Source organism: Nannospalax galili, unplaced genomic scaffold, assembly GCF_000622305.1.
Source record: "Nannospalax galili isolate Female #2095 unplaced genomic scaffold, S.galili_v1.0 scaffold243, whole genome shotgun sequence".
In the NCBI taxonomy this organism is placed as follows: Eukaryota; Metazoa; Chordata; class Mammalia; order Rodentia; family Spalacidae; genus Nannospalax; species Nannospalax galili.
Window position 1 is genome coordinate 9,843,013 of NW_008353490.1, and position 11,657 is coordinate 9,854,669.

The window sequence follows — 11,657 nt, forward strand, 5'->3', positions numbered from 1 at the left end:
TTTTGTTGTTTTGTTTTGTTTATGTGCTCTAGGCATGAAACAGCTTTGGCCACCAAGCCAGGCATCAAGCCAGGAGGAACAAAGAACTACCATCTATTCTGTCTCTGACCAATAGAAGAACACCACTGACAATGAGGTGTCTTTGTCCATTGCCAGGGGGTCAGCCTCTGGTTTTCCTGTGTGTATAAGTGCTTGTGCATGTGCACATGTTTTAAACATCATTTTCAACCCAAATGAGAAGCACCCACATTCTGTCAAATTCATTCTGAATTCTAATTCCCATACTTTTAAGAGTCACAAATCCACAGATCTGTGGGTATTCCAACACTCCACAGAGGAACCTGAGACACCCCTAACCTGGATTCCTGACAGGCAATCCAGTAGTAACAGCATCAGTTCTTCAGTAATGGAAGTCTGGTGAGCCGGTGCCTATGCACACGAAGGAGCCTGGCAGCTGGCCCCGAGGGAGACTACAGTAGGGAGCCCCAGTGAGTCTGCACACCCATTCCTCTCCCTGGCTCCAATGCCACCTTTTCTACCATGTCTCAGCTCTCAGGTGAAAATGGGCACCTAACACTAGCATCTTGGAAAACGTCTTAAACCCAGAAGTACAGCTGTCGGTCTCCAAAAGTCAAAAGTCACCCTGGGCTGGCTTTCCTCCAGCTCTGTGTGGACATCGACTCAGAGCTGGTGCTCCACCTCACATCTACTAGCTCCAAACCAGAGATTCAGAATCCTCATGGCTCCAGCCCCACCAATAAAGAAACCATTCAGGCCCAATCCATGGCTCATCCTCCCATCCTCACTAGGGAAATGTGATCCACTCTAGTCAGATCTGCCAGCCCAGCTCTGTCCTTCCCATCTACCAATCATGTTAGAGTCTAACCTACACCTAACATCCTTTACCCTGCACCAAGTTCTATGCCTGAAGCCACACCTCACACTTATAACTACACTCTATACATGAACACAAGCCTTGTACTTGTAATCCTGCATTCTATAAAAAGAACTATGGAAAGATGTTGATGCCTGATACCTGACATGACCCAAATCTCTGCAAAAGCTATTGCCGTCCCTTCTCAACCAGACCAAAGTGCCACTACCACCCACAAGTGTGCAAAGAAACCTCAGAAAATGGCCCTCTGAGTGTCTTCCACAAAAGATAGGATAAGAGACCTTAGTGAGAAGTCAAGAGACTGAGATGTGGATGGGTCTCAGAGAGAAGTGGATAGGGTCTGAGGAAGAGGAATGGTGCTGAATTAAAATACCTGGCTGTGTTCCTCCCTCCACCGATTGATTTGTATTCAAATAAATGCTATTTTATTCAAGAGTTTCTAGTGGCCCATGGGAACTGCCTTATGCTGGATAAATGATGTCTCCAGACACTTCTGTTATATGGACCTGTCTTAGGATGATGCTGACAACAGCTTTACCCTCCTTTGACAGACACCATAGCTTTGGAGGCCATGGCGAGTTCCACTGTGGGAGTGCCATAGCTAGGGCACCTTTGAGAAGGTTGCCTGCCCTGCCACATCCAGTTGTAGAGGTACCTCATTCCTCAATCCCTGATCCTAGATAAGTTCTGCAGCCCCTGAAGGGTTGTGGCCTCCACAGAGTGTCTCTGATTTCCTCCCCTGCCCTACCCGAACATATCTGTTCAGACAAGGGTCAAGGGCCCAGTGCATTTAGCAGTATGAGTTCACCATACTGTGAGTTCTCAATGGCCCCAATGCTGTGGTAGCCTCCACAGTGGTCCCCCTACCTCATGCCCTCTGTGGAGTGGTGGCGGTAGTTGCGATACAGCTGTGGCACACCCAACATGGCCTCGGTGAGCACGGCGAGGAAGCCTAGTGTCTCCACAAACAGGGCTGAGTCGATAGACAGGTAAGTGATGTAGCCTGCCACACCCGTGAAGGCCAGGACACACTGCACATAGTCTGCGAAGCTGCTCCAGTGCCAGAAGTGGTGAGGATCAAAGTCTAGGGTGAGAGGGAGAGAGGCACCTCAGTGGGGTGAGCAGGTTGAGTCCCAGCAGGTGGGGGAGGATGCTGAAAGGCATGGGCAGGTCAAGGCAGTGCAGGCAAGGAGTTGAACCATGTGACCCCTGAAGGTCAAAGTCGGTGTGGAACATGTGAGTAGGTCAAATTCAGTGTGAGAAGAGTCAAGGTCAGTGTGGGAAGAAAATAAGCAGACCAAGGTCAGTGAGAGGAGACATGAGCAGGCCAAGGTCATTATGAGGAGATTTGAGTAGGTCAAGATCATTGTAGATGTGAGTGTAAAATTCAGTGTGAGAAGACATGTGAACAAGTTGAGGTCAGTATGAAGATACAAGAGCGTTCCATTAAAGGAAATTCAGGGAACTCTTGGTACAGATATTAAGTCTAAAAGATACTGAAATCCTTTAACTTAATCTCAACAGTTCTGGGAAGCAGTGTAGTACATGGATTGTCCTATAGTCTCTAGAATCCAATTCCTGAGTGAGAGTGAGTACAACAGTGCCCTCTATTGGTTAACCATGTCTCCATTTGCTCAGGTGTAATAATACCCACCTCCTGGGATTATTCTAATGGTTAATGCATGAATTCTATGAGTTTTACAGTGCTCTTAGCCCAGGACAAGGACTCAGTCAACATACATTGGACGACATGGGTGTACTTACATCCATGCAGACAAAATACTCATACATATAAAATAAACAAATCTAAAAACAATTTTTTATTACTTTTGTATGAGTGTATTGCCTGTGTGTTGGTGGGTGCACCCGTGTCATGCAATGCCTGAGGAGGTCAGAAGATGGCATCGGATCCCCTGGAACTGGAGTTACAGTTTTTAACCATTTGGGTGCTGGGAATTGAACCCAAGCCCTCTGCAAGAGCAGACAGTGCTCTTAACTCTCCATGTCATCCAGCCAAAAAAATTAAAATTTAAAGAATATATAATGAAGCTCTTCTTGGGTTCTACTTGGGGTGGGGGGGAGGCACTAGCCAAACAAAAAAGGAGTAATTTGAAGGAATCATGGCAAGAACACCAAGTTACATGTACCAAATTGCATTTTATGTGCATCACACACAATCTAACCAGGAGGTATGCTGTCCCACACCAACCCCAACCCTCAGACACAAAGGTCACCCTGTCTCACTGCAGCCTGGCACCAAAGGAAGCTATAGTAAAAAGTGCCTTCCTGAGGTTGAGGTCCTCCTTCTCAGCCTCAGCAACAGGCACATGGCCCAGGCAACCCAAGTTTCTTATTGATAATAACAATGAAAATTTGATTCAGGGCTAGCCCCCCCACAGGGATAAAACCCTGCAAGGTGAAATGGGAATGTCACTACATGCCACTTATAGTTAAGGCTCTAAAATGTTCATGGCTCATACTGTGCTTGGCTTCAGTTTACCTGTCTAGAGCCTCCTTGATACCAAGCCATGGCCTGGACTTACTCCCAACTCCAGTGCATCCTGGTCACAGCTGGAGGGGCAGGCACTAGCCCCTCCCAGATAAGAGGTCCAAACCTGGGAAGAGGTTTCTCCAGGGCAGCAGGGGCAAGCAGAGCTGCACTCCACTGCAGGTCTCCTTGCACTGCCTCTCCGTTTGTTTCAGCACCTTCAGGGAATGCTAAGCTGACCCTCAGAGATAAAAAAATACCCAAGAGAGCAATGGGGAGAAGCCATCAGCCCAATGCAACATCAGTGCTTGTGGCATGTGGTGACAGGGACCTGCAGACCCTTTTAGTAGCAGGTAGTAAGTAAGGATCCAAGGAGGGACACAGGATGGTCCCTGGAGCAGGTGAGTATTGAGAGGCTGTGAACAGGCTTGGAAGAGGTGACAGGAGAGATATAGTATCCGATGTTTCCTCCTAGAGACAAAAGGTGAGGCATTCTTCAAAACACTACACTTCAATAACCTAAAACAAATTTTGCTTAAGGCTTCTGGAGGGCTGAGGAAACAAATTAATATCCTTCTGAATCTATGATTTGAAATGAAACAAACAACCCAGTTAAAAAACTGGACAAAAGGGTGTAAACAGAAAAATACCCAAGAAATACATGGAAGAAAGCTCAACATCCTTAAGTCATAAGGACATGAGTCCTTCACGTCCTGATGAGCTGAGCCTGAGATCCAAGTTGCCCTGATGATACTGGGAGGGGAAGAAGCAGAGACCCTGGGCCCACCACAGCACTCAGGAGAAGAAACAAGTCCAGGCCAAGGTTCCTGACCCTCACAGCTCTATTTCTGCCAGCCCACTCTGAAGGCAGTGGTACATGCTACCCAGATGCCCCACCAAGGAGAGAGCACCTGACTGCTGTGATTTATAAACAATTCCTGGTTCTGCGGCAGCCCACCACCACCCTCGTGTGGCTTGTCTGTGCGTCTTCAGGCAAAGTCTTTCTGCTCCTTTAGGAGCAAGATAAGGAATGACATCCTCCTGAGAGAAGGCATGTGTTCTACACTGTCTAGGACCCTGGAGGGCAGGGCCTGGGTATGCTCAGCTCCCTGCCTAGGGGCAGCTTTGTAGAATTTAAGCCAATGATACTCAGCCACTGAAAGGGTAGAGTGAACCCCAGACCCACTGCAGGAACAGAGTACAGGGTTCTCAGAAGTGGAAGCTCTGTGCCAGGTCAACAGAGGTCAGAGAGCCTGCCAGGACTTGGGCTTATAGCACTCACCTCTAAGAAGCTGCCTAGGAAAAGACAACTGGTACTTAAGCACTAACATAAAGCAAGGCCCAGGAGACTGAGCTGTTGGGGAAGATGGAGCTGGATAAAGACAGGCCACAATGATGACAATATGGTCATGACATGTTATACCTCACAGCTCTACCTGGCAAGGGGGGCCACCCCAAGGGGGATGTGTTTCTCCCCAGCTCCCCTCAAAATCTGGCACTACCACAGAAGACCTGTAACCACAGCCTCTAGTGACTTACATGGTGTTCTGCATCCCTGGTGGCAAAGATACAACTCTGAACTATGGACTGGAGACATCAGGAGCCCAGCTGGTCCCCCAGATCCCACATCTTAATCAGTGAATCTGGGAGTGCAGAGAGGAATTCACAGCAGCTAATGTAATGACTTTTACAGTATGAACATGCTCAGGACAAATGACTTTTACTTAACCTTGCAACCAAAAAGTTAATCTGGTCTTAGCTTGTTTTATAATGTAGACAAATTCACTGAGCCTTGGGTTCCCCTTATGACCTGGGTATATAGCCTTAATCCCTCATTTGCCCTTGAGCCAAAACAATGTATGAATGTGTATATCTTTTACACAAGTGCTACAAACAGCTGATATTTGTTGGAAGCAATAAAGGTTATCCCATTTGTGTTGTAAAAAATAGATGTGATTGAGCCGGGCATGGTGGCACGCGCCTGTAATCCCAGCACTCAGGAGGCAGAGGCAGGTGGATCTCTGTGAGTTTGAGGCCACCCTGGTCTACAAAGTGAGTTCCAGGCTGGTTGGGGCTACAGGGAGACCCTGTCCCCTGAGTAAGACCATCTTGTGAGGCTAATGAGGAGGCTCTCACCCAAGAATGAGCATCCCTAGGGCCTGTAGTCATCATGGACCACTGAAACAACAGACCCCAAACAGCTCTCATCATCCTGGACAGCAACAGCAAGGAAGTATCTTTGAACCAATCAGGATAAATAAGAAATGTAGCACTTCTCCTTCCCAACTGGGCAATTAAACTACAGGGCTCTGCACAGGAGATTCTGGAAGAAGCAGACTCAGCAGAACAAGGGAAAAGCCACTTCCCCCAGCCCCTACCCAGTCAGCAATTACACAAACATGCCCCTCATTTCTAAACCCCAAGGCTTGGGCAGCTCTGACAAAGCAGGCTCCCTCCCCTCTCTCCCAGGGTTGACCCAGCAAGCCACACCAGGTATCCCAACCAGGACAAACCTGACTCCAAAGGCTTAGTACAAAGGAACAGGTCTGTTTTCACTTATGCTAAAAGGACATTTTGTTTTAAAAAATCCTGTTAACTTTGCCCATTTCTTTTCACTTGTTTGTGAGATGGGGGTCTCATTGAGTGACCCAAGATGGTCTCAACTCCTGGATTCTCTCTCCTTGGCCTCCTGAGTAGCATTCACTACTGTCCAGCAGGACTATCTGCTTGGATCACCTGAGATCCAGAGACAAGTTACCCTCCCCAGATTGTCCATCCTGGGAGCCTCAAGCCAGACCCTCAGTCAGGAAACAAACTGACCCAGAGCTTCCCAAGACAGGACCAGAGGAAGGACAGAAAGACTACAGCCCAGCACAGGATCTGCTCCTGGCAAAGGGGGCAAGACAATAAAGTAAGCAGCAACTTCTTTGGCTCCTTGCCTAGAGGCTGCTGAGACCTGCTGACATGAACATTTTGGGTAATTATGGGGAATATCCTTATGTTTGGGAAATCTCAAATAGCTCAAGAAAAAAAAATCATATTGTAATCCCAATTGAACATGGTAATGATATCAACATTTTCAAAAATAAAATTGACTCTCCCTGAGAACCAATCAAAAGCTCCAGTCTTTGCCAGCCCTTGTTCAGAGTTCAGACTCTTACACTACCCTCACCTACAGCAAAGGATAGACTATGGTTGGGCCAGAGGAAGGCTCAGCAACCCAGAAGCAAAGATCTGTGGATACAGGAGCTGGGCAGAAGTGCCCAGTGGAACTCATGTTGTGTTCAGAACCCCATGCTGGCTTCCAGAGAGGGTCCCCTGAGAAACTGACTGGGAGCACCCACTGTTTGGCCAGAACAAAATAAGCAACTACTGAGGCCAGTGTCTCAGTCCAATCTGAGGTTACACAAATATCACTGTAGTAGCCACAGCAAAAGCCAAGGAAGCTTGGGGTGGATGGGACTTGTAATGGGCTGTTGGTGCTTTTAACTTTCTACCTCTCATTTCAGGAGCCCTTTCCATCTCTATCCTTATCAACATCCCAGCTGTTTCTGCCCAGGAGGGTACTCTGCAGTAGACAGATAGGCCAGGCAAGAGGTGGCCCGTGCTTGTCCCTATCACCCTGCAGAGCTCACATCTTTGTCACCATCACTGTGGTTGGCAAAATACCAACTTCTGTTCTGAAGAGTTCTACATGCACACATTACAAACAGCAGAACTGGCCCAGCAAGGCTCAACTCATGAAGCAGCAGGATAAACAGCTCTACCACCCAAAATGGTACCTTCATGTCAGAGAAAATTTAAAGTACCTGCTTTACAGCATTCCTGTGGACAACACTGTGCTTGGTCCCCAACACTAAGTCACCATGGAATGTTCAAACCCAGGTTTATTCCTCAGTGGCACTGACAGATAAGAACACTAAAGTATGTGGCAAGCCTGTTCTGAAACAGCTCTACTAAATTCAGGCCCAGGGGGTTAAATTAAACAGAACAGTCAGGTGAACACTTCTATGACAGTGACATGAGGTAGAATAACACCAGTGCAGAGAATGCACATACTGGTAGGAACAGGTAGGAACAGTGGGTCTGTGTGCCCACGCCAGTGCAGAAAGACTGTCTAACTGCAGCCAGCACATCCCCTCTACCTGCTTAGCTCCTCTGCTTTGGGCTCCCTTCCCACCCAGAACACCCAGGGCAGGAGCTCCACACAGGTACAAGGAGAACAGTGACTGCCATCACCCCAGCTTGCCCAGAGCCTGTCCTCAGGGCAAGTGGTTGCCCCAGAAGCTCACTACTACACTTGCTACTAGCTATGGAGCGGCACCTAAAGCTCTGTCCTAGGGATGGGAATGGGAGCAGGGAGTTCCACAGCCCTCCCTCAAAACAGAGCAGAGGCAAGCTTGGGCTCAAGAGTGCTAACAAAACAACGAAGACTCGGGTGCTGAGCAATAAAGACAAAGCTGAGCCAGGTATGGATGCACTCCTATAATCTCCACTCTTGGCACTGAGGCAGGAAGATGATAAGTAGCAAGCTGTGCTGGGCTACATAGCCAGACCCTGTCCCAAAGAAGAATACTTTTTTTAAAAAAAAAAAAGGGGGGGGGGAAGCTAGGTGCTCCATGACCAGCTGAGAAAAAAGGAATAGGCAGCTAAGAGCCCTCCAGAGGGCACTGTGTCCAAGACTGGACTAAATGACCCCCAATGCCCACTGTGGTGCAGCATCTGCCCAGGGTATTAGCACAGTCAACAGAACAGTCACTGCAGGTAGTGGACTCAAGTGTGGTACCACTGGGGACAGAGTATCTAGGAGCTTAAAGCTGACCAGGGAGAGGCACAGCAACCATAACCATCAGGCCTGCAGGAGGGTGGGCTGAGACTACTCCATCTGGTCAAATCAAGCCACCAACAAATAAGCCATCCTCCCCCAAGTGTGACAGAAGTTCCCATGGCTGTCATAACATTCACCTAAAATATCCAGTTTCCAACAACAGAAAATAAGACATTCAGACAAAAAGGAAAATGTAGTCCATGCATGGGGGAAACAACGAAAAGCAAGAAACACTATTTTTGAAAAGATGTTACTAAACATACAAAATCCTTCAAAATAGTATTATAAATATGTGGAGAGAATGAAAGGAAACTAGAGAATTATCCAGAACTAACAGAGGTACAAGGACATCACCATCCAACAGAGAAAGAACATTACTAAAGGCAGAACAATCAGGAAGAACCAGGAGACTCTGGAGCTGTAGACTCTGTCCGAAATAAAGGATTCATCATCAGGGCTCAACAAAAGATCTGAGCTGACAGAAGTCTCAGCAAACTTAAAGATATTTTAGTGAAGACTATGTGGTCTAAAAGAAAAATGAACAGCACCTCTGAGGAATGTGAGACAGCATCACATGCAGCAACACAGACATAATGGGTATCGTGAAGGAGAAGAGAGAAGAACAAGAAAGTGCTCGGATTATAACCAGACCTCCAGGCAGGATGAAAATACAAACCTGAAGATCCAAGAAGCTCAATTACCTTGGAGTATGAGAAACACAAATCCTAACAACTCAACATCCACTGCTGAATGTCAGAGAAAAAGACAATCCTGAAAACAACAACAGAAAAATGATGTATCACTTACAAGGGCCCCCCAGTAAGAGAGACCACTGACTTCTCACCAGACATAGTGGAGTCCAGAAGGCAGGGGATAACATTCAAAGTGCTGAAAAGAAAAAGAATGATCAGCCAGGAATCTACACCCAGCAAAGCTTTTCTTTTTAAATAGACAAAATAAAGACTTACCCAGATAAACAAGAACTGGGAGAATTTGTTGCTATCAGGAAACACAAAAATAAGCTTTCCATGCTGAAGGCAAATGACATCAGAGGTAACATGAGTGCACAAAAGAAATGAGATGTATACATCAAAGAAATTATGTGTTTTTATAAAAGAATACAAGAGAGTTGGGCACGGGATTTCCCACCTGTAATTCTAGCACTGGGGGTTCTGAAGCCAGCCTGGACTACGTAAAACAAACCATTTTTCAAGAAAAATCACCACATCCAAAATAAGCAAAAAAGGCAAAAATACAAGTACACACATCTTCTCTTAACTGACTTAAAAAACAATTGCAGAAAACAATATGTTATGGTATTACTTGGGGTACTTTAATATACTAACCCACAATATAGTCACCAATAACACCACAAATGAGATGGTGGATCAAAGCCCTCAGCAGGAGAGAGATGTCTGCAGGCAGCAATGAATCCAGAAACAGGATGACCAGAAATTGTTAAGTAAGGTTGACAAAGCAATTTCTCCTTTCTTTCCTCAGCTTTGAAAGGCATAAATACCTATACAAAGTAACAATTACAACACCACATCGTTAAATTTTAAACATTTTATAAACAAAATACATACACAGAAATTATATCACTAAAAGAGGGAGGGGCAAAATTATGCAGTAAGAAAGTTCCTCTATCTCACCAAAATGATCTAAAGGATTCTGATAAGTTAAAAGGTATTATAAGCTTCAGAAAAACTACTAAGAAAATAACTATAAACATATAGCTAAAAATCACCAGGCTGAAGAGATTGCTCAGCAGCAGTTAAGAGCACTGGCTGCTCTTGCAGAGAACCCAGGTTTGATTCCCAGCATCTACATGGTGGCTAACAACCATTCTTAACTCCAGTTCCAGGGGAATTCGAGACCCTCTTCTGACCTCCATGGGCATTGTGTGACACAGGTGCCCTTATATACATGCAGGCAATACACTGATACATATAAAATAAAAATAATAAATAAGGGGCTGGAGAGATGGTTCAGTGATTAAGAGCACTAGTTGCTCTTGCAGAGGACCCGGGTTTGATTCCCAGAATCTACATGGCAGCTAACAACTGTCTGTAACTCCAGTTCCAGGGGATCTGACGCCCTCTTCTGAGCTCTGTTGGCACTGTATGACACGGGTGCACTTACATACATGCAGGCAATATACTCATACAGATAAAATAAAAATAAAATTTTTTTTAATAAAAATCACTAAAGGAGGGGCTGGAGAGATGGCTCAGTGGTTAAGAATACTGGTTGTTCTTGCAGAAGACCTGGGTTCAAATATCAGCACCCACATGGCAGCTAACAACTGTCTGTAACTCCAGTCTCAGAGGATCTGACAGTTTCTTCTGACCTCCACAGGCATTGCATGACACAGGTGTACTTACCTACATGCAGGTAATACACGAATGCACATAAAATTAAAAAATAAAATTAAATTTTAAAAAAAGTTTAAAAAAAATCACTAAAGGAGCAGGCTGGAGATATGGCTCAGCAGTTAAGAGCTGCTCTTGCGGGGACCCAAGTTTGGTACTACTCAGCAAATTCAGTTCCAAGGGATCCGATACCCTCTTCTGACCTCCACAGGCATTGCATGCATGTGGTGCACCTTCATACATGCAGGCAAAACACTTGTACACTTAAAATAAATTTCTTTTAAAAATCACTAAAGAAATAAAAACCTCACACTATAAAATATTCACTTAAGAGCTGGGTGTTGGTGGCGCATGCTTTTAATCCCAGTGCTCCAGAGGCTGAGGCAGGTGGTTACCTGTGATTTGAGGCCAGCTTGGTCTATATAGCAAGTCCCAGGCCAGCCAGAGTTACACAATAAGACCTTGTCTCAAAAAAACAAATCTAAACTAAAAAAATTAAATATTCACTCAATACAAAAGAAAACTATAAAGCAACAAGGCAGACAGAAAACAACGCACAGCAGACACATCCAGTGTTAACCAGGCTAGTCAGATGATGCAGAATTTGTTTAGTTTTAATTTATTATTTTATTTATTCCTCTGTATGTGCACATGCCCTGGTGTACATGTGGAGATCAGAGGACAATATGCAGGACTGGTGGTTCTCTCCTTCTACCTTGTGGGTCCTAGGGCTCAAACTCAGGTCATCAGGCTTGACAACAAGCACCTTTACCAGCTTAGCCATCTTGCTAGTCTTTGTTTTGCTTTGCTTTTGAGACAAGGTCTTGCTTCACAGTCCAGGATGGCTCAAACTTGTCATCTGCCTGCTATTCGAAGCATACCATAAGTGATCTGCAGAGGCTACCTTAATATTAGCATCAGCTTTAACCCAGAACTGTGGTACAGCCCAGCTACTCAGATACTTGGGAGGCTAAGACAAGAAGATCAGGAGTTCAAGGCCTAGGCAATTTAGTGAAACCCAGTCTCAAAACAGAAAGTAAAAAAATGGCTGGGGAGGTAACTAGGTGGTAGAGC

General features: G+C 45.7%; 1 protein-coding gene across 1 annotated transcript in view; it reads right to left on the reverse strand.

Moving 5' to 3' along the window:
* Window positions 1–11,657, reverse strand: part of Slc66a2 (solute carrier family 66 member 2) — a gene marked incomplete in the record, with an annotated part of 33,155 nt that overhangs the window by 6,848 nt on the left and 14,650 nt on the right. Inside the window, 1 exon segment of the mRNA XM_029554818.1 lies at window positions 1,763–1,979. Coding sequence (XP_029410678.1) covers window positions 1,763–1,979 — 217 coding nt within the window.